This window comes from Cupressus sempervirens, chromosome 7 (assembly GCF_028749045.1).
Source record: "Cupressus sempervirens isolate cs-2001-9-10 chromosome 7, ASM2874904v1, whole genome shotgun sequence".
Lineage (NCBI taxonomy): Eukaryota > Viridiplantae > Streptophyta > Pinopsida > Cupressales > Cupressaceae > Cupressus > Cupressus sempervirens.
In genome coordinates, this window is record NC_143124.1 from 725017988 (window position 1) to 725041192 (window position 23205).

The following is a 23205-nucleotide window of genomic DNA, read 5'->3' on the forward strand; positions in this document are numbered from 1 at the left end:
GTTGGGCCAATCACTATTGGTAGTGCGTCAATCTTACTTGACCCTTACTATTAAAGTAGATGTGAGTTTTTTTATCTACTCAATTTTGTGCTCTAATAAGGACACTCTTCCTCCAACCTTGGCGTCTTAACCTTGTTGGAGGGAGGTTTGAAAATCTTTGTGCTTGTTGAATCTACAAGTTGTTCCCACTTGAAATCCAAAGTGGGTTGGGCCAATCTAACTTCCTAATCTTTTGGCAGCTTTTGAGTTTACAAGGGAGATTAGACTTTACCATAGTCAATGTCCTTTAGGAGACCATAATATTTATTTCAAATTGATGCCAATTCAAAAATGGATATGGGTTTGGTATCTTGTAAAATGTCCTTGAAATGTAGCTTAGAGTGAAAGATTTCTCCAAGGTGCCCTAATGCTTCTATGTGGATGAGTTGCTATACAAGTCTCTAAATCCTTACAATCTCTAGGGTTGTCTCCCTTGCCCCAACATTGCCAAGATAGAGGTAATACATTAGTTTATATTGGATGAGAAAGGGTGTCATGTCCCCAAATTTTAATGCAATAATTAAATTAAATTAATTAATTAATTGGTCCCATAATTTAAATAATATAATAAAATGACTTTTTATTAGTTACTTTAATTAATAAATATGGGGTTGAGGTAATAATATTTGTATTTGTGGGCCGATTGATTTAGTATATCTCGAACCCATTTTTATTTTAATTGTTTTCGTAGGTGTTGCAGTCGACTATCCTTGTAAACCCTCGGGAGTTCCTCCAAAGGGTATTTAAGCACGACATGTAGGTAGTAGTTGTCATGCAATTTGGATTATTTCTTTGTATTGCGAATTTCTTTTGGAGCTCTGGATTGTTCGCCATTTCGGAACTGAAAGATCTTCCCTACTTGACTATTCCGATTTCGGTGGGATTCAACCCTTATCTTATTCCGTCTGTGTACTGCTTGGCTTGGATTTGGCAAATCGGTGCATTAATCTTGTTTGCTAATATCATTGTCTTTTAGAGTATATCTTTAAATTTGTATAGTTTGGGTGCACCAGTGTATGTTTTGTGCTTATATTGAGATCCTATGATTGATCAACATCTCCATTATAGAAAAAAGTTTGTCGGATCGCACAACCTTCTGCCATCCTCCGTACCCCCACCTCCATACACCCTCCAACACCACCATACAACCAACCCAGTCGGTCATCACCGTTCCTCCCTACCATGCATAGCCTACGGTCCATCTTCCCTCCAACACACCCCGTACGCCCCCCCCCCCGCCCCCCATATCCACCGTATTGCACCCACCCTCACCATACGGTGATAATCTTACCCATCGTACGACCTACTAACACTGTATGACAACACCTTGCCAATACCGTACAGAAAACTATGGCATTGTACAGGTATTTCTTGCCATTGTACAGACACCCCTTTACTTACGCATAACAGTTTTGTGTGGATACTACAAGAAAGATAGTCTCTACCACTTGGGAGCCGTTAGGATCATTACAGTGGTATGAGAGCAATTGTCTTCGAGTCGAGACCCTCTGCAAGTCAAGATCCCCTTCGGGAAGTCATTGTCTTCATGTTGAGATCCCCCTTCGAGTCGAGATTGCCTTCGGATCGAGATTGCCTCCGGACAGAGATCCCCTTCGGGTCGAGATTGCCTTTGGATAGAGATTCGGGCCGAGATCGTCGAGATCCCCTTCCTTTGGGAAGTCATTGCTTTCAGGTCGAGATCCCCTTTGGGCAGAGGTTGCCTTTGGATCGAGATTGCCTCCGGACAAAGATCCCCTTCGGGTCGAGATTGCCTCTGGATAGAGATCCCCTTTGGGACAAGATCCCTTTCAAGCTGAGATTGCCTTCGGGTTGAGATTGCCTTCGGGCTGAGTTTGCCTTTGGGACATTACAAAGGGATTCTAGTGGTTCCTTTCATGGTGCTCATAATGACCCATTATTGAGAGGGGAAGTGAGGCCCAAGGAGAGAATTGTTGTTGTTTGTCCTTCCAATGTTCCTCTATTGGATATTAATCCTTATGTGCTCTTTTTATAGAACCTAGCTCTAGTACCCTACTATAGTATGTAATGGTGCCCTTTATCCTTGACTCTATCTTCATTAGTTGGGACCCTATCTACTTGGTGATTTTAACATGAATTTTTAGGAGTTGCCTCTGAAGATTATGTACAACTCAAAACAACACATTCATCGGTTTAGCTTTAAAAGTAAGTTCGTTTTGGCACATAAAATCAGTGTTACCAGTTTAAGCTAGGGGGTTTTTTTGGTATGGATTTAGTTTGGCCATTGAATTTTGCTATTTTTCATGCTAGCTAGAAAATTCTAACATTTTATTTCCTTCTACGTAGGGAACCAATCATTTTGACAAAACCTAAAGAAAAACTTGTGGGATTTATACAAGAGATCAAAGGGACTGTTAGAAATGACATTTCTGAATGATTCATGAGAGATTGTTGATCAACAAATAGCAAGATGTCTCTATGGCATTTGCGAACAGATTAGCTTTTAATGTTGTTTGCTCACCATGTTGGCAACAAATGGTGAAAGCAATTGATGTCTCCAAAAGGGTACTAGGGTGTGGGTTTTGAAAAAGTGCGTAGCACCTTGTTGGAAAAAGAGGTGAAGCTTTTAGAGTCATTGAAGCCCGTAAGGAATCTATGGGATGAAAAAGTGGTGTCCATTGTTTTTGATGGATGGGAGGATGCGAGAAATCAACCATCAATTAATGTTATTGTAGTGTCCCCTAAAGGAGCAATGTTTTTTAGAGTAGTGGATTGAGTTGGCTAATTTCGGTCTCCTCGTGAGTCACCCCCCTAGTGTGATGAGCCTATTTCTACAAGGAATACATCAATTAATCAAAATTTTGTCCAATAAAATAAAAATTTGGATGAGTTTATTGTAACTAATTTATTTAAGTCATTAAGAGGCAAACACTATAAAGTCAATTTGTAAAAGTGTTTTTAATGTTATATTTGTGTAGGAAATTAAAAAGTATGTTCGGTAAACTTATACTAGAAAATATAAATGATGATTTGAGAGCTCATTTGCATAAGCTAGACTTGATTTGTTTTGTGAAGGTTTGAAGCTTTATGTGAGAGCAAATCCTAGGACAAAAACCCTAAGGAATTGGTTTCAGTAGTGAGATATCTACCTTAGCTGATCTGTAGGTGGAATCACACAGGTTTTATGTAGGAGTTGAATGATTGAAGATTAAATTATTTATCAAGAGATATTGCAGGCAAATGGTAAATTACTATTTCTCTAGGTTTTTGAGGGAAAGTTATTTATTGGATATTCTTTTGGGTGCCATCTACAGTAATATTACAAGATGAATGCTAGACCCCATATTTTTGGCCCTACGTGTGAAGGTTGTAAGCATTAGAAATTAGGTGCATTCCCTCACTATGGTTGTTCACCAAGAGGTGAAATATTGGTATTTAATGTTGTTTCTAGTTCACACAAAATGGGTGAATCTTGCTAATCCTTGATGACAAAAATTTATAGGTGTTTAGATTGACTCTTTGGTTAGACCCACTATCCTCTACGCTTCTATAATTTGTGGGTTGTCTCTCCTAGAGTCTGATTGGGCTTTGGTTGAGAGACTTCAAACCCTCATGCTCCGACGCATCCTCAGATGTCATTGGTTGACTCCCACAATATCATTTTGGTGGAGTTTGGTGCTCTTCCCTTCATGCTTGGGACCATCTTCAATTTGATTTGGCTTATTCACCGATTATGGGGATTTGTTGACTCTTTTGAGGGTTGGGGCAAATATTCTTACTTGGCATATTGCTCCTCTATGGCAGTTGTCGGGTCCAACCCTGCTAGTAGGGTCCGTTGTTGGTTCGCTCAGGCTTCTATTCTTCTTGGATCGACTAGGATCTTGATTGATCATCTCCCCCCTTTTTCAATTTTCCCTGTATGCCCCGACTCACCTCTTTCCTTCCCGGGAGGATTTAAATGGGATTGTTATAGAAAACATCTATAGGTAGTACATTAGCATGACTTGGATTACTAGTGGGGGGTGTCTCCTGCCGAGGATAGCCTTCTATGCCGAGCACTATATGGATATTCAGGATGGGATCATTGTTCGCCCTTAGGACCTCACGTGCTGCTAGACCCATGCCCTTCGCACCTCTTTGGGCTCGTTCAAGGTGGGTTCACATTAGCTTCGCATCTAGAGAAACCATCAAATTGCTAGTGAGGTGGAGTCAGAGACACATTTTGTCTTTTGTTGCCCCATTTATTATGAGATTAGGGGGAGATTTTACTGCCTGTTCAGAGGGTGTGGAAGTTTGTCCTCCTTTTTTTGATACACTAACTAGTGGTGCCTTGCACTCTACATGCAGGAGGCCATGTGGCTTTGGGCCCACATTCTCGAGCCTTAGTGTTCGAGTTGAGATTCCCACCAGCTCATTCCCTCTTTCTTCACTCCTGTGCCCCCTACTCGGAGCACAAAGAGGCCGCTGGGCCGTCCCTTTGCTTCTCAGAGTCAAACTAGTCAGTGAGACCTCACAATGGTTACACTCAGTAACTCCACCCTATCTTCGACAGTTCTTCGAGGCGGTCCAAGACTTGTACGTGCATCCGCCTCAGGCCTTATCCCTTGGTTCTTGGTTACTGCTTGCCTATGGGAAGTACTCAGGCTCTTCTTGCCTCTTGTTTTGTCTCCTTTCTATTTGCTTTCTTGTTTTGTTCTTTCCATAGACACTGTTTGGTGTTCCCACTGTTGGTTGTGGCCCTGTTGTACTCTTTGTAGTCCGTTAGATCCGTTTGTGGTCTCCTGTTGGACATTAATAAATTTATCTTATCTTATCTCATCTTTGTAATTTGCTATTTGCACGACAATTTGTTGCTTGAAAATATTCAATGTATCAACTATAGTGACTAGTACAACTGTTTCTTATGTCACATATGAATAAACAAGTTTAGTTTATTAATGTTTGTGTAAGACCGTTGTGCTACACACCCAACATTCCAAACATAAAGCATATTCCATATTAGAATCGTCACTAGAGAGTGCTTGCAAACTATTGACGAAATGCCTATCCATTAAACCTTGGGAAAAGTGCAAAATTATGGTGTAGAAAACTGGCTCAGTCATTTCACATTTATTGTTAACATTCTCATGACAACCATTGAGAAAGTCTAGCTTTGAAACTCTGTTCGAGTCATCGAGTCATAACAAACAATGCCAAAATTGTAGAGTAGTTGGTTTTTGACTTGAATGTTGTGATATTGCTATCAGGATTTAATTGTGTAGTTTTTTGAGTCAAACTAATTGATTCATGTTTCATGAGTAGTGATTCACACGAATCCATGTCTCATGACAATAAATGGAACACTGAGCACTCATTGGATCTAGGTGATGCTCATAAAGGTGAAGCATCAAGACTTCTTGGGAGGTCACCCATTGAGTGCTAAGTGTTTCATTTATTGTCATGAGAGATGGATTCATGTGAATCATTGCTCATGAAACATGAGTCAATGAGCTGTTTAACTCAAAAAACTACACAATTAAATCTTGATAGTAATATCACAATTTGACTTGTGGAAAAATATCTGCCACTTATCAACTTGAATGTTATTCACACATATCTTGGACACCTTGTAATGTTGACTCTCAACTTTATGCTTCAAATATCTGGCACCAAAATTGATTGGATCAAACATGTGTGTGTTTAGGCCAGAGAGATCCAAATGTTCATCACCAAACACCATATGTCACAAGGCATATTCAAAACATTCTCAAAATTGGAGTTGTTGAAGGTAAATGAAGATAATATTTATTTTGATAAAATATGTTTTGCTTTAGTAATGTATTTAACTCGTGTTACACCAGTGTGGGGGGATATCGGGATGAGTTTCGGGTGCAGGTAAAAAAAGGCGCTCAATTTGGAGACGACGAGGGTGAGGCGACGGTTGCATAGTATACATATATGACTTGAAATGCTAATTATGAAATGATACTTCAATATAACATACCAAATCATAGTTGAACAATGAATATAGAAAATTGAAATGCAATTCACGAACCATAAGTTCAACCTTCAAACTTGAAACTTCATAACCAATGACCATTGAACTTAGTAACATACTCATAGTAAGTTGTAACATTAATAACATGAAAGTTTTAAACATAATGATAATAAAAAAAAAAAAAATGTCATACATAGTACCATGTAAATCAATTATTGACTATTAAATGACAAAGATGAAAGATTCAAAATGCATTGTTCAAATTATAAATCTGATATATCATAAAGATCAAGATGCTCATGATTACAATGAGCAAAGAAGCATGAAAGAGTGAAATGAAATTCAAATAATATATTATGGCCATATCAAAGTGAGTACAATCTACAAAATGTCAATAATGAGAATGTAAGGGTCGAAGCTTGCAAATCATCCCCTAAACTGAAGTCCTCATGACTAGAACTACTAGACTCCTCACGGGTAAGATAATATAAAAAAACTTTAAAAGAAATGACTTTTCAACATGGGCACCAGATGGACCCTACACGTCCCCTGGAAGCAACCTAAGCTCACCCACCGGGTTCGCCAAACAATGTGGCAACAATGAGGTGGCGGTGGCAGAGCACGGGTGTGCGAGTTACCCACACTTAGGACATACGTTCACCCGTTGAGCCAGGGTCTTACCCCAATAACACTGTTTTTAACTTAATTTTAATTTTAATTTTAGGAAATTTGATTTTTAAATAGGTTGTTTGGACCTGTTTTGTCTTTAAGACAATTGTCTTGAGAGGACTTCTGAAGGTTTGGAACACACTTTCTATCATGGTCATTAGCCCAAATATGGTCTATATGGAGGCAATCTAGCACTACAAGTGCAAAGTGAATGATGTTAGATGAAATTTGTTGATTTTTTTTCATAGTTTTATGAAGCTTCTATTGAATGTGATCTATATGCCAACATGGCTGGGACTTCTTGTGAGAGATATACAATGACATTTTAGAGAGGGGTGCTATTTTTTAAAGAGGTCTGTTAATTGTTTCGGTGACCGCTTGGAGGACTGTGGAGCAGAGTAGGATCCCTAACCATACTGTTGGCCTATGTGAAGTCAAATGATAGGAAAGTGAATGATGTTAGATGAATTTTTTTGGAATCATGTTGAATATTTTCATAGTTTCATGAAGCTTCTATTGAGTGTGATCTATATGCCAACATGGATAGGACTTCTTGTGAGAGATATATAATGACATTTTAGGGAGGGGTGCTATTTTTTATGTCAATTGTTTTGTTGACCACTTGAAGGACCATGGAGCAAAGCAGGATCCCTAACCTTATTGTTGACCTATGGGAACTCAAATGATAGGTTAGCTCGCTGCCAACTGCGGATCAGTGTAATGAGGGGACATTGCAGTTATCCCTTTGAGAGTTGCTTGCTGAGAAGCAAGTAGAAGGCTGAATGCTGAAGTATAGCTTCTCCTTACCATGAGGCATCCTCTAAGGGCAGATCTCTGAGCTCTCCACTGAAACAAGTTCTCCCTGATAACTTTGCTCCTCAACCTCAACTCCCTCATGTCCAAATTTCAGTAGAATCAGAATCAATATGCCCTCATCCAATAGAGGTAACTTAGGTGAAGATACAATGTGCTGTCCCAAAGCCTTCTTTAAGCACAATACTGGAATGCATTATGTATCTTTCTTTTGGAAGGTAACTCAAGCTTTTGTAGGCCACCTCTTCGATCTTCCTCAATACCTTCTATGACCCATAAAATCCCAGCTCGAGTTTCTTTGCCCCACTCTTGAGTGTACTTTGTCTATAGGGCTGAAGGCTCAAGAAGACCATGTCTCTCACCTCAAATGACCTCTTAATCCTGCGACAGTCCACATATATCTTTTGCTGATTCTGTTCATGCTGAATATTATCTTTAAGTGCCTTAAGGATATCCTGACAGTCTTGTAACATATCACGAGCTCTAGACACTCTACTATCACCAATGCCAATCCACAAGTGATAGTGCATCATAACTATATAAAGATAAAAAAGGATGCCAATTGACATATGGTATGTAGTATTATAGCAATACTCACCCAAATACATACATTGCACCCATGCTCTCTGTCGCCTAGAGACATAATTGCAAGATAACCCTCAACTCATTTATTAACTACCTTTGTCTATTATCCATATGAGGGTGGTAAGTGGTACTAGGAATCAATTGTGTACCAGCTAACCGAAATAACTCTTGCCAAAAGATACTCATGGATGTTGTCCTAGTTACTGACGGTGGTCTTGAGAAGCCTGTGTAGAAAGAATAACTTTGCTACCTAAGATGCTTTGAAATCAATTGCGATAGGAAAGAAATGGGCATACTTCATCAACCTATCCACAACCACATAAATACAATCTCTCCCCTGGAATCTCAGAAGGCCTTTAATGAAGTCCATAGATATACCTTCCCACTTTCTCTAGATTGGGTAATTGTTGCAGACGACTTGTGGGAAAGATGTGCTCTAACTTGTTCTACTGACAAGTCACACAATCACACACGACTCGAGAGATCATCCTTGACACCCTTCCATGAGAACCTCTGTCTAATCTGCCTATGTTTTGAAGTACCTTTGATGCCTTGCAAGTGGCGTATCATGGATGGCTCGTAATATCCACTCGTTTTGTTTTAGCCTGGAACCAAGTAATTTTTGTTCTTGTAGTATATAACATCATCAGTCACTGTATATCTGTCATTCTGAACCAAACCATCCATGATCTCACATGCAAAATGATTTTTGAAATACCTAACCAATAGTTGAGACTTCCAATCTGCCGAAATCTCACTCAAGGAACATAGGGCAGCAGCTGTAGGCCCTTCAAAAGTGCATCGACAACAATGTTCTTCTTCCCTTTGAAATACTTGACATCAAAATCAGTATCCTGCTGATTCATTTATTTTTGGATACGGATGCATTTGGAAACATATATATATATATATATATATATATATATATATATATATGTTTCCAAATGCATTATTTTTTATACGCTGAAGGAGATTGCTCAAGCCTCAAACAATCATTGGAAGCTATAGGATTAGGTACGGAGACCATAAAATACGTGCAGTATCTGGACAGAGATCTGCTTATACCAACATTCCTCTCTACTTCTTCATGCTGCATACTTGAACTGGGCTCTGCCTCTCGCTGCATCTCATCGCTATATGCCAATGTAGAAGTTTATGCTCTTCATTCCACTCTGCAGTCCATCCCAAACCTTCACAGTTGTTTTCTCCCAAAATCAGATCATGCTAGCACATCAATCTGTTCCTACAGATTTCTGCATCTTCATTTCCTGCTGGGCATCTCTACGTAAGTTGTCCATCAAAATATATTTTCAAATCAACTCTGACAGAGATTGGGTGGGTGTAGTGGGTCGTAACAAAGCCAGTGAGACAGAGAAATCTAGTGAGTTTCCAAACCCAAGGAGAGATGTGAGCAGGTGTGGATTATAGAGTATTGTGATATCTGGTTCTTCCAGTATTTACCTCCACAGTGCATGCGGAGCCAGTTGGATATCTGAATAGCAAACTGCATTAGCTGCGGATGAAACAAATTGTTATTGTAATCTTCAAGCAAACAGATGGGTGTTCTCATTGTGTGTGTTAGTATCATTTGATCTGGCAGTGACATTGGGATACACAAGCAAACACACAGAGTTGACGACGACTCTAAGACCACAAGCGGATAAATAAAATAGAAGATATTAAGGAGCCTGTGGATAAATGCATCCTGCCGGCATCCACAATTCTTCCAAATGCATCCCGCATCCATCCGCATCTGGCTCCGTCTCTAGGCTCCAGGAGGCTGCATCAGTAACTTAGCTTTAGACGTAATATTTGTAAGCCTCAAATCTGACTGGATGCATAGAACTGAACCCAAAACCCTCAGGCTGGCAAGATTAAGCTTTGATCTTAGTTACTGGGTTCGGACCTTGGAGCTCGGGTCCGGATCCGGATTCGTTTGGGTTGGGATTCGTGCTTGGGTCTGGGCAGGGTCCCTGATTGGGACTGTGGGCCATAAAAGTGTTTCAAATTACATTAAAATATCATTTTTTTAATATTTTCAATGTATGATTTTCTTTACAATATTAACATTGATTAATGAGCATATTTAATGTTTATCTTTGACATTTGGCATTGATCAATGATCAGCAACATTGATATATTCATACTATGAAATGACTACGTAAGTTAGTTTTACAACTATGCATGTTTCTCTTTTTTTTGGATATATATATATATACACACTCATGAACCCAACCACAAACCCAAATCGGATTTTTTTTTTCCCTGAACCCACGAACCCGAATCCATCCCTGAACCCGAATCAGCAACTTAGGCTTTGATACCATTAAAAAATCCTTTAGAGTATTCCAAGGCCAAAACTGATTTATTTTCTCTGATTTTTCTGGACTTTGACTGGCATTTAGAGTCGGAACTTTTTTTTGTGGTCTTTACAAATTTTATGATTTTGTGTTTTTTGACATTTTTGATATTTGAATGCAAATGCCAAATGAATAAGGAAATACTGAAAAAGAATTTTAAACAGCAGTTAACTAACTTCCAATAAAGGCTAAATACTGATTTTATAAAGGCTAAATACTGATTTTATTCGACAGTTAAGACTGAGAACACACCAGAACCAGGTCTGTATGGACTGAGCAGGCTTGGTAAGCAATTAAAATACATATGAATAATCCTTTCCACAGCTAATCTGCAATTGCTGATTGATTCTTGACAAACTGACCCATTGTGCAATTCTGATCTCCTCTAATTAGTCTGCGATTCCTGGATGCCGGCCTGGGAAATGATATGGATGTGCCTAAATTTGTACAGCAGGCTGTAGGGGTTCTCCCCATGAGTAAGAACCAAAGTCCCCAAACTTGCCGTGAGTCGGGCGAGTTGGTGAGCTGGGTCAGCCCAGCTGAGTTTTGTCAACTCCACAACTTGTCTCGCTGAGTTTTTGGTCATGATTCGTCCAATTTGCTGAGTTGGAGCATGCATAACTCAGCCAGGTCCGAGCATACACTTGCAAGACTACTCTGCAATTCAACACTTGGCTCAGGTTCTGGAGGATTTATACAAATATAAAATTTAAGTATAAGTTCCTTTTTCATACTTTAAGTTATATTTGTATAAATACTGTCAGGACGTTGGAGATAGGTTTCAGTTTCATAGGAGTTGAGATTCAAAATCTAGATTTTGGGGTTTTCCAAAAAAATTTGGACTCTACCAAATTCCAAGATTTGGCACACCTTCAACACTCTAACCCCCCTAACCTATCTTGGCTTTCTACAAACTCAACTACAATTTATGTTTTATGTATATGATGGATTTATCATTTATGTTTCTTGTTTATGTATGTGATGATAAATTAGCTTCTATTTGATGATGTTATAGTGACTTCAAGATTTATTCCATAAGGGGTGCATGAAACAGGTTTTAAATCGTTTGAGATCTCCAAATTTCAAGGGTTTTTCATTTTGTGGAGTTGTTGCTGAGTCGCAGCCAAGTCGCTAGTCGAGTCGGCCTTGCCAAGTCCGAGTTTGGGAGCTATGGTAAGAATGCTGACAAGCAATGCAATCTGCTGATTCTGGACCCTGTATCAAACTCAGTCTACGCCTATTCTCTTGTGCAGATGTATTATCTGTAAGCCTCAAATCTGCCTGGATGCATAGAACTGAACTCCAAACCCTCAGGCAGGCAAGATTATGCTTTGATACCATTGAAAGATCCTTTATAGGATTCCGAGACCAAAATGATTTGTTTTCTGAGCCTTTTTGGTTTTTGGTTTCTGCAAATTTTATGATTATTTGTGTTTTTGGTTTTTTCAGACTTTTTTGATATTTGAATGCAAATGCCAAATGAATAAGGAAATACTGATTTTATTTAATACTTAGAGTGATAACACACCTGTACCAGGTCTGTACGGACTGCACAGGCTTGGTAAACAAATAAAATGCATACGAATAACCCTTTCCACACCTAATCTGCAATTGCTGATTGATTCTGGACAAACTGACCCATTTTACAAGTCTGATCTGCTCTAATTTGTCTGCCATTCCTGGACGCCAGCCTAGGAAATGATATGGATATGCCTAAATCTGTACAGAAGGCTGTAGGGGCTCTCCCCATGAGTAAGGACGGTGACAAACAATGCGGTCTGCTGATTCTGGACTGCGTCAAACCCAAATTGAACTGCTGCTGCAATTTTCTACTCTCTTCAATGGCGTCTACTCTCACTTAGTGCTGTATGGCCATGATCTGGATGCCTGGCTGCTTCTAAATTGATGTCACATACCTCGTATGTTAATTCTGATGTAATAATGCCGCCTTTTCCTTCAACCAAATAATCACCTCATCAAGATTTGATGCCAAATTGCTCCAAATAGCTGATAAATCAAGGTGATCCCATGCTACAGTCAAGCTAGGTGGACGTCTAGCTTGGTTACTTCAAGAGTTTTTGTTTTTAAAGCAAAAGAATGCTACAAACCCTGCATATCAGAGCCCTACCACAATTCTGGAGTGAAAGCAATAACCTCGGATGCCAAAAATGAATTCGTTAAACTTCTTTTATTTCTCCTCTAGTTCAAACTTGTCTACGGTTTCAAAAGTAGGCATCCTCCCTAAAAGTAAGATACTGCCCCACATCACTTGAAACTGCTTAAAAGGGATCCTGATCTGCTCCATGGTCCTCCGGATGGTCAATCAGACAACTGACAAACTTCCCTAAAAAATAGGACCCCTCGCTCAAATGTAGGAACTGTCATTTGAAAGTCTGAAACGGCTCACAAAGTCCCTACAAAGCTCCATGACCCTCTGAATGAGTCGCCTAACCATGTTGTTGACCTACGAGAACTTGAATGATAGATTGACCCTCTACCAACTGCGGATCAGTTTAATGAGGGGGACATTACACGTGTCCCAAATTTTCTAATGTCAAGCTTCTTTCTATGTCGACAAGGATTGCCCTGTACGGAGATGGCAGAGTCAGCTAAGGGCACTTCTCTTTTTGATGCACGTTTCTAGGATGATGAGTCAAGCATTGGATTCACTAAGTTTTTCAATATCTTTTGGCATAGGAACACAGCGAGTGAATTTGGCTAAAACTTGCTGGCAGAACAAAACTTCGAAGTACTTGCCAAGTTGGTGAAGAATGGTTCAATTTCCATGTATTGGTGACATCAAAACGAATACAACTTGTGTTTTTTTAACTAAACTCTTGTTAAGAAAAAATGTCTGAAGATTTATAAACTAGCTCCATATTTATGTACCACTGTAGTTAACTTTTTCAAAATCAATTTCACATCTATATTTGTATTGTAAGTGGAAAACTATTCCGTTATGGTTTTCCACAAGGGAGGTATCATACACCAATAGCTGTTGTGCAGGGTGACGACTTGAGAAGCTACCTTTAGCTTTGCTGTATTACTAAAAACCGTTCCCCTATATTCTTTGTATTAATTGAGTTTTTCCCAATCTGTGGAGTAGAGTCCCATAGCAGCAATTGTTAAAACTGTAACTTCGATTATCATGCTGATCTGATTGTGCAGATCGCACATATCTTATCTAGCATAAAATATATATATTCTCCTTTCATAGGCATTATTGGTGCCTCATTGGGGATAATGGTTGTTGAGTATAAACTTAACTAAATTAGTTAATGTGGTTGCAAATCCTATTCTCCTTTTAGCGCCGATTATGGGAGTACTATTAAGAGCTGACCTAGATAGGGTCATGTCCCTTCAAGGGACATGCCCTTTGATTGTCATATATATATAAGGTATAACTGTAGATAAAGGACACAAAAAAAAAATATAGTCTGCTCCTTTAAGCAATTCTGCCCTATTCGATTACTTGCAGAGATAAAACATCTCAGAATAATATTTATATTATTGACATTACTTCTTACAAGTCTGAATATTAAAAGATCATTGCAGCATGCTTTACAGGAGGTATTAACTCAGTCTGATCTTACAGAATTTGTAGAAACTTTACATGGTATCAGAGCTTTGGTAGTTGAACCTAGGCTGTGCAAATTGACAATCAGACTTAATATATCTAGCAACATCTTTCTATCTTCAATGGCAAGCACAATCAGACCCGAGGATAGGTTTGATGGGAAATAACACTTCATTGCTTGGAAATTCAGAATTATGATGATTCTTTAAGACAATCATGTGAAACAGTATGTTGATTCAGCATCCAAGCAACTTGCTGTTGAACCTAATAAAACTATCTGGAGTAAAGGAAACAAAAAAGCCATGCAGAGCATATTAGATGGAGTGAAAAATGAAATAGTACCTATGCTAATGAAACATCAAACATCATTTGATATGATGGATGCATTATTAAATGCATATGAGGTTAACAATGCAACTAGAACCCTTGCACACAAAAGGCAACTAAATTATATACAGATAAAGAAGGGAGAATCAATGAACTCTTACTTCCTAAGGGTGGCTAGTCTAAAAGACGAACTTGCATGTATAGGGACCATAATTAAAGACAAGGAACAAACACTTATGGCTATAGATGGGTTACCAGATGCATGGGAAACATTTTCACAAGTAGTAAGTGCTAGAGACAATCTTCCAGACTTTAATAAACTTAAAGGAGATTGCCTGCAAGAAGAATGTAGGAAACTTAAGCAAGGAGGAAGATTGAAAATTGAAGATGAAGAACTTCATGTTCTTAATACAAATTCCTATAAAGTTAAGAAGAAGCACTTCAAGAAGAAGAAGAGTAATCAAAAGAATAACAAACCTAAGACATATCTATCCAAAATAAAATGCTGCAAATGCGAGAAGTTTGGACACTATAGATCTAATTGCCCTAAAATTCTAAGAAGCAAGTAAACTGTACAAATATTACTAGGAAAGAAGATAACTATGATCCTGAGAATCGTGTATTTATTTTGCACTATCAAATGAAGTATCAAGCAAGGCATGGGTGATTGATAGTGGATCATCTCGACACTAGACTCTATATCAGAAGAAGTTGATGGCGAAATTACCATCAGTGATAATTCAACACATTCCGTCAAAGGAATTGGGAATTGTTCCTTGAAACTGAAGTCGGGTAGTGCTCTACATCTCAAAGCAGTACTCTATGTACCGGGAATAAAAAGGAATCTAATCTTAGTTATAGCACTTAAAGATGATGGACATAATGTTGCATTCATAGACGGTAAAGTAATGACTTGGTCTAAGAACTCTTCATCTAAGAAATCAAAATTGATTGGTCAAAGAAAGGGATACTTGCATGAATTAAATATAGAACCCAGTCAACCTATTCAACCCTTAATTCATGAAGTTGTTGATATAAACGAAATATGGCACAGAAGGTTAGGACATCTAAATTTCAAAACCTTATCGATTATGGAGAAGATGTTTACTGGTTTCCCTAAGCTAAATAAAGATCATCCAAGCATATGCAAAGGATGTGCTTTAGGTAAGAACACCAAAAGTCCATTTCATGATAGCACTAGGAAAACTAACAATGTTTTGGAATTAATCCACTCAGATTTGTGGACCTATGTTAGTTCCTTCTCTTGGAGGATTCTAGTACTATACTCTTTATAGATGACCTCTCTAGGAAAACTTGGATTTACTTCTTTAAGTGTAAAGAATCAGAAGAAATCCTTAACAGATCGAAAGAGTTCAAAACCTTAACTAAAAACTTATCAGGACATAAAATTAAAACTCTTAGGATTGATAATGGAGGGGAATATACTTCAGATTTGTTTAAAGAGTTTTGTAAAGAAACAAGAATTAAGAGGGAGTATACCGTTCTTTATAACCCACAACAAAATGAGGTAGCATAAAGGAAAAATAGAACAATTATAGAAGCAGCAAGAGCTATGATATTTGACCAAAATTTAGAATATTATCTTTGGGCAAAAGCCTCTTGTACTGTTGACTATATTCAAAACAAGAGTCCTCACTCCTACTTTAACGATAAAACTCCTGAAGAAGTCTTTACTAAGGTTAAACCTAACATAAGTCATCTTATGATTTTTGGGTGCCCTATATATATACATGTTCCAAAAGAAAAAAGAACTAAGTTAGAACTCTTCGGGAGGAAAAGTAGTTTTTGTCTGGTATAGTGAAACATTTAAAGCATATAGAATTTTCATACTTGGTCAGAAAAAACATTGAACTTAGTAGGGATGTAATATTTGAAGAAAATTTAGCACTCAAAAGAGCCCTAAGTTTTGGAGAACCCTCTCCCTTACCTAGTTTTGAAGAAAATACTAAATCTGAGTTTTAGAGGGAGAACATTGAAGAAATTGAAGATGAAATTCAAAATCTCAATCTTGAGGAGACTCAAAATTCAAAGAAAAGACCACTTTGGGTCATTAAGACAGTAGAAGAAGCATAAGACTTTGCTGCACCTTCTGGAACCTTTAGAGAAAGCAAAAGAACCAAAAGATTTTCTAGTTATGCAGCAAACATGAGTGATTTGTCTAAATCAAAACCAACCAATGTTTTAGATGCTATTAAACATACAACTTGGAAGGATGCCATGATGGAAGAATACCAATCCATTATTAAGAATGATGTTTGCGATGTTGTTCCAAGACTTGAAGGAAAATCCATTGTTTCTTCTAAGTGGATATTTAAAATCAAGCATGCTGCTGACGGTAGCATTTAAAAATAGAAAGCCAAATTCATAGCCAGGGGATTCTCTCAGAAAGAGGGAATTGATTATGAAGAAACCTTTGCTCCTGTTGCCAGATACACCTCTGTAAGAGCAGTCCTAGCTATTGCAGCATCGAAGGGATGGAAAGTACATCAAATGGATGTAAAAACAACATTTCTAAATGGAAAAATATAGAAGATTTATATTTGGAGCAACCTGAAAAATTTGAAACTCATAACCCTAAAGTTTTTGTTTGCAGGCTCAAGAAAGCTCTCTATGGGCTTAAACAGGCTTGAAGGGCTTGGTATGAAAGAATTGATAAGTATCTCACCAGTTTATGATTCTCAAAGAATGAAATTGACCTAAACCTCTATTATAAAAAGGATAAAGATGATATGATAATATTGATACTATATGTTGATGATTTACTAATAATAGGTGATGATCATCTTATAGATCAATGCAAGAAAGATCTAATCAGAGAATTTGAAATGAAAGATTTAGGACTCCTTCATTACTTCCTAGGATTGAAAATATGGCAGAATTTTGACAACATCATACTTAATCAGGGAAAGTATACATTAGATATCTTGAAGAGATTTGCAATGTGGAACTATAGGTCTATGTCTTCTCCAATGGAGACCAATCTACATAAACTTAAGGAAGCAACAACAGAATCACCATCCATAGATTCTACTCTCTACAGACAGATGATTGGGTCCCTTATGTACGTGGTAAATACAAGACCTAATATTTGCTATGTTGTTAATGCCTTAAGTTTGTTTATGTGTGAGCCAAAGGAGATTCACTTAGTTGCAGTTAAACACATCATGAGATACTTGCAAGGCACGCTTAACCTTGGGCTCAAATATGAGAAAGTTGACTTGGATTTACATATATTCACAGACTTAGATTGGGGTGGAAGTGTTAATGATAGAAAAAGTACTTCAGGATGCTGTTTCAGTTTAAGATCAGTAATGATATCTTGGATATGCAGAAAGCAATCATCAGTAGCACATGGTTCCACAAAAGCAGAATTCATTGTAGCTGCAATGGCCTCTTGGGAAGTAGTTTGGCTTAGAAAGTTACTTGTGAGATTATTTGGTCAACCCATGAATCCTACTATTATTCATTGTGATAATCAGAGTTCCATCAAGCTTTCTGTGAATCCAGTTTTCCATGACAGGTCCAAGCATATTGAAATTCCTTATCATTATGTTAGAGATATGGTAGACAAAGATACTATAAAATTAGAATAAATTTGCACTGCAGATTAGACAACAAATATTCTTACCAAACCTCTCTCGAGTGAAGATAGATCACTTCAGGAAAAGACTTGGTATGGTTGAATTGTAATACATTCGTATTCTTTAGATTATTATTAAAAGAATTTTTTGTCAAGCTATTGACTGTTATGGGCTCCACCATTTGTATTCATTATCTAAGAGGTGACGATTCCTGAGATAATGAACACTTGTATAAAAGACATTATAAGAGATGACGATCTCTTAGATAATGTGCCGAACAATAGAGATCTATTGTCAGATCTAGATGAGTTCAAGATTACATTGTGATGTAGACATTGCTATGCTTGTGAGTCACAATTTGGATAAAGGAAGAATTTTATTATTCTCCAGAGTTTATCTTGTGTTTTGGTAGATCTTAACTCAGGATCATGTTGTGATCTAGGAATGCTAGTACCTATGAGTCAACTTGGATAAATGAAGAATTTAATTATTCTCTAGATTTTATCCTATATATTGTATTCTTTGCAATACTGTTATCACTAGTATTAGTGATAAGTCATATCACAGGTATAGTAATATGACATAGTATCATGTGTTCGATGATACCATATGCTAAGAAGATTCAAATAGATATAGGGTATTAATCTATGCTTATTCGTCTTAATTGATGTTGCTAGATATGTTATCTCTTAGTATGATTATCAAGTTAAGAGGGAGTGTTAAAATTGTAACTTCGATTATCATGCTGATCTGATTGAGCAGATCGCACATATCTTATCTAGCATAAAATATATATATTTTCCTTTCATAGGCATGATCGACGTCTCATTAGGGATAATGGTTGTTGAGTATAAACTTAATTAGTTAATGTGGTTACAAATCCTATTCTCCTTTTAGCGCCGATTATGGGAGTATTATTAAGGGCCCTACTAGATAGGGTCATGTACCTTCAAGGGACATGCCCTTTGTTTGTCATATATATATAAAGGTATAATTGTAGATAAAGGCAAAAAAATTTATATAGTCTGCTCCTTTAAGCAATTCTGCCCCATTCTATTACTTGCAGAGATAAAACATCTCAGAATAATATTTATATTATTGACATTACTTCTTACAAGTCTGAATATTAAAAGATCATTGCAGCAAGCTTTACAGGAGGTATTAACTCAGTCTGATCTTACAGGATTTGTAGAAACTTTACAGTAAAATCAGTTTGTGAAAAGATTGGCAAACCAAATTTGAGGATTTTTGAAAAATCAGATTATGAAAAAAAGGTGAAAATTGTAGAAAAAGAGACCAAAATTTGTTTTTCTTTGAAATTTAAGGGCATTTCCGTAGCATAGAGATATTGAGAGCAACCGAAATAGTGTCTAACCCATGAATTGTAGGAAATAGGTTTTTGTTGTTTATATTCATAATCAGATGAATCTGAACTAGTATGACGGAACGCGAAATAAATATAGGTAACATTTAAATAATTCATAACTCTTTCCCTATATAATTTCAAAATATGAACTTCCATTCTCCTATTAGTAATTCCTTCTTCCCTCCCAAGATTCTTTTACAAGATTGTCTTACATGAGACAACCCCTCATTTTTTTCATTTTCCTCCTCTAATAATTCTTCTCCTTTTGTATTCCTTCTCCTTCTTTCCTTACTGTGCTATGTGTGGCTCTTTGTGATATTATTTTTCATGTTAACCAAATCTATGACACTAGGTGTAATAGAAGGAACCCCTTATGTTCCCCCTTCTTTGCTGAATGGACAAAAGGGAAACCCTAAGTTGTAGATTGCATTAGGAGAGATAGATTGTTTCTATTATTATTATTAGCTTAAACCAAATTTACACTGTGAAGCACAACAATGATTTATATTATTAATTTTATGAGCAATATACAAACTTATTAAATATTTCAGGAATGGCAACCACAAGAGTCATATACTTGATGGGAAGAAGAATAAATTTTAAAAAAAGACTTAGATAATTGGAAGATACTATGATGATGGCATAAATGTATGATGCAAGCAGTGAGGTCTCTATAGTTGAACCCTTGGTTTTCCATGATTGTATCATCTCAAGTACAAATAGTCGTTTCTGCTTTTGAATAAAATTCAAACAAATTCATGTATTGTTAATCAGGTTGAACCGTAGGAATTGCACTTTTGGGATTTTTTACATGTTTCGAATGTGACAAACCATTGAAACTGTAATTTTTTGAGTTGATGCTTTTTTAAAAATTGCATTTTTTCTTAAGAAATTGTTTGTGCACCAAAATAATAAAAGTCACGATTTTTGTGATTTTTTTGCAAATTTTTGCTTCTATTGAACATAGACAATCTTAATACAGTTTGTGATTTAGAATGACTCAACTTGAGAATTGATGAATTTTGCTTTATATAGCACTTTTAAAGATTCTATCTTCAAGTTTATGTGATTTGCCGATTATCTCCTAGCCTCAAGAACTGATATTTTATGATATTATTACTTTCTTAAAGCATGACTTCCTAGAAGAAGTTGAGCGTACTGTTGCTTTGCTAGCCTTTGAAGATCCGTCATCTTGCCCTGTTGGAGAATTTTTAGACATTTCTCAGCGTCAAAAGACAGCTAGTGAATTGAATGCTGCAATTCTAACAAGTCAAAATCACGAAAAAGGTATGTATGTTTGAATTGTTTGGTGATTTCATGTTTTTGTTTTGTGGATCTTTTCCTGGCAGTCCTTACCTAGCACTTCCTATGAAATGATTTTAGTTTATATTATTGTAATCTGTACCATACTTATATTCCATTTTACTGTGGTTACTGTTGCAGACCCTAAACTTCCAAATCTCCTAAAGATGTTAATTTGGGCTCAAGCACAGCTTGATGAGAAACTCCGTTACCCACATATTACGGATTTTGTGAATGCAACACTGGAGGATCCTATTGTTTGAACAGCTGGCTTGAACTTGACATTTCGGTTTCTCTTCACCATTGCAGTTTCCCTAAACATGCCTAAAAGCTTAAAGCTTCACATGTTTTTGTCTCAAAGTATGCTTTCTTGAATGATCATGTAAGTCGAGATTTTATGGTTATTTCCTGGGAGTTCAAGCTGCAGGGATCCATAAAGGACGTTCCAACTTTGTAAATGACTTGTGTTATATTTTATTAAATCCAAAATATTGTGCACGACATGATATTCAGCAAGTCATTGTCCTAATAAAATAGATCCTTATATATAGAGAAGTTCTCAAGTATTTGCACATCTGACATCTCCTCTCCCATGCGCACATATGATACAACCACATCTCTTCAATGTGAAATCTTTTTGTTGGATAAATCTTTTTCTAAAATCTGCAGTATGGTTTGATTATTAGTAGTGCAGTTGAAATCATTTGCACAGAATCTTATGTCAGAGCTGATTTTGCAGTCCTGGGCTAAATATCAAAGCCTTTCACCACTTTTGCTTGTAATAACACCTAATTCAATGCTAGTTTTATATTTCGGTGGCATGCAACTATTGTGGCCTGCCCAGTCTTTGATTTCACTCACATTTGCTATTTCTAAGAATAATAAAAACTAAGCTACTGATTTTTGTTGATTTGTTACATCTTTTTAAGATGATGACAATATTTTTTTTGATTAGGTAAACACTTTTGACCAGAGCTATGAACTGGAAGAAGGTCTTGAAAGGACCCCAAAATCTTGAACATTTAGAAAAAGCAACAACATGAGGCAAGAACCAACAAAGAAAGAGCCTTCAAACCAAAGAAGTCACTGAGAAACAACCAGCAAGACCACAGAAGAGAGACATCCACAACAACAGTTGTGGAGGTTTGAAACCAAACCTTGCCAAAGAACTTTGAAAAGGTTGACCTGAATGGGCCATCTTGCCTTATTTCAAAGAAGAGTCAGGCTCAACCTAAGGACATTTAGTTGTAGCATCTAGTTTTCTCATCTTTAAAGGGAGACCCCTACAAATTGCCAGCAGGACCGTATATGCAATGTCCAAATCCTTTCCTTCATTTCTTATATCAGTGTTTTCTTTAATAACATCCTGACACCCTTCCCATGCTTGGGAGGATTCATGATACTTTTTGTCTGAACATGGTGTTTTCCTTGACAGCAGCTGCCAAAACTAGTTGGCCATCTTTTCAAAGAAAGATCAGAGTTACCAAGGAACCAAGGATCTCGCTAAATTGTTCTTCTTTCCTACAGAGCTTGGGAAGAGAATAAGAAAAATACATTTCTCATGGCAGCCACCTGAATTTGACCAGGCACACACCATCTTTTGAGAGCGCAGCTTTGAACATCATCAATATTCAGACAAAAGCTTGAGTATCTTTCGATAAGGGCATTCTCTCTGTTGGTAGAAGTTCTGTCATCTACTATAGCATTGGAGACCCTCATATAGCACATGATTCCTTTAAGGCAGGGGGATCTTCACCTAGGGAAAGGTCAGAAGTATGCCATGTTGAATCAGAAAATGAATCACCCACCACCAATACATTAGAAGTGGCCCTGGCTTGCACAGTGTTAAACAGACCTCAAAACACACACTCAAGTGGCCAAATTGTGGGAAGAACTGATAGAAGCCTACAAAATCTTGGAGAAAGGAGTCTCGAAGTCCCAGGAGTAGCAATACAAGGAGGCATCATAATATAGTAGTTAAAACCCTCTCCAGAATGTCCTGGCAGTTTCCACGAGCTTGTTGGCAGATTGATATCCTGTTCCCGCCACAACTCTAACAGGGTTTCCACATGCTCCAATTTGTCCCCAACAGACATTCGATCATAACCAATCATGTCCCTAATAGAGATTGGGACTGCAGGAGTCTTCATATAGGGATTGCCGAGGGTGGATCCAGAATGGATCTGGGTTGAAGAAAACATCTGCTTGGAAGAACAGAAAGCCCTGTTACAGCTCCTTTGTAGGACCGCAAGATGAAATACCAGGGAAGACCTTCACAAAATCCTTTCTAATAACCACATGGGAGGCAGGCTAGTGATCCATCAAACAAGCTTCAATCAACAAATCAAGTAGCATCTTGTCCTTCTTGTTCCAGGCTGTAGACCACTCATCCTCATCTGCATTGCTTGGATCATCCTTGGCCTCGCCTCTATTGAAGGTCTTCCTGCATGGAATTCAAATTCCTTCTTCTGCTCCTGCTCCACTCTACTCCACTCCGTCAATAAGTTTCAGTTGTTTATGAGGGACAGTATGTGGAAACACCTGCCTATGCAAGCAAATATCAGGAAATTATAAAAAATATGGACTATGCTTTCCATAAGTTTGATGTT

General features: G+C 37.5%; 1 protein-coding gene across 3 annotated transcripts in view; it reads left to right on the forward strand.

The window, feature by feature from the left end:
- Window positions 1-21097, forward strand: part of LOC149549283 (protein GID8 homolog) — an 87718-nt gene extending 66621 nt beyond the window's left edge. For all 3 annotated transcript variants that reach the window (XM_089792710.1, XM_089792711.1, XM_089792709.1), the window contains 2 exons: window positions 20425-20581; window positions 20738-21097. In XM_089792710.1, the coding sequence (XP_089648836.1) occupies window positions 20425-20581; window positions 20738-20859 (279 nt within the window). In that variant the 3' untranslated portion in view covers window positions 20860-21097. The remainder of the gene's footprint in view (window positions 1-20424; window positions 20582-20737) is intronic.
- Window positions 21098-23205: the final 2108 nt, after the last annotated feature.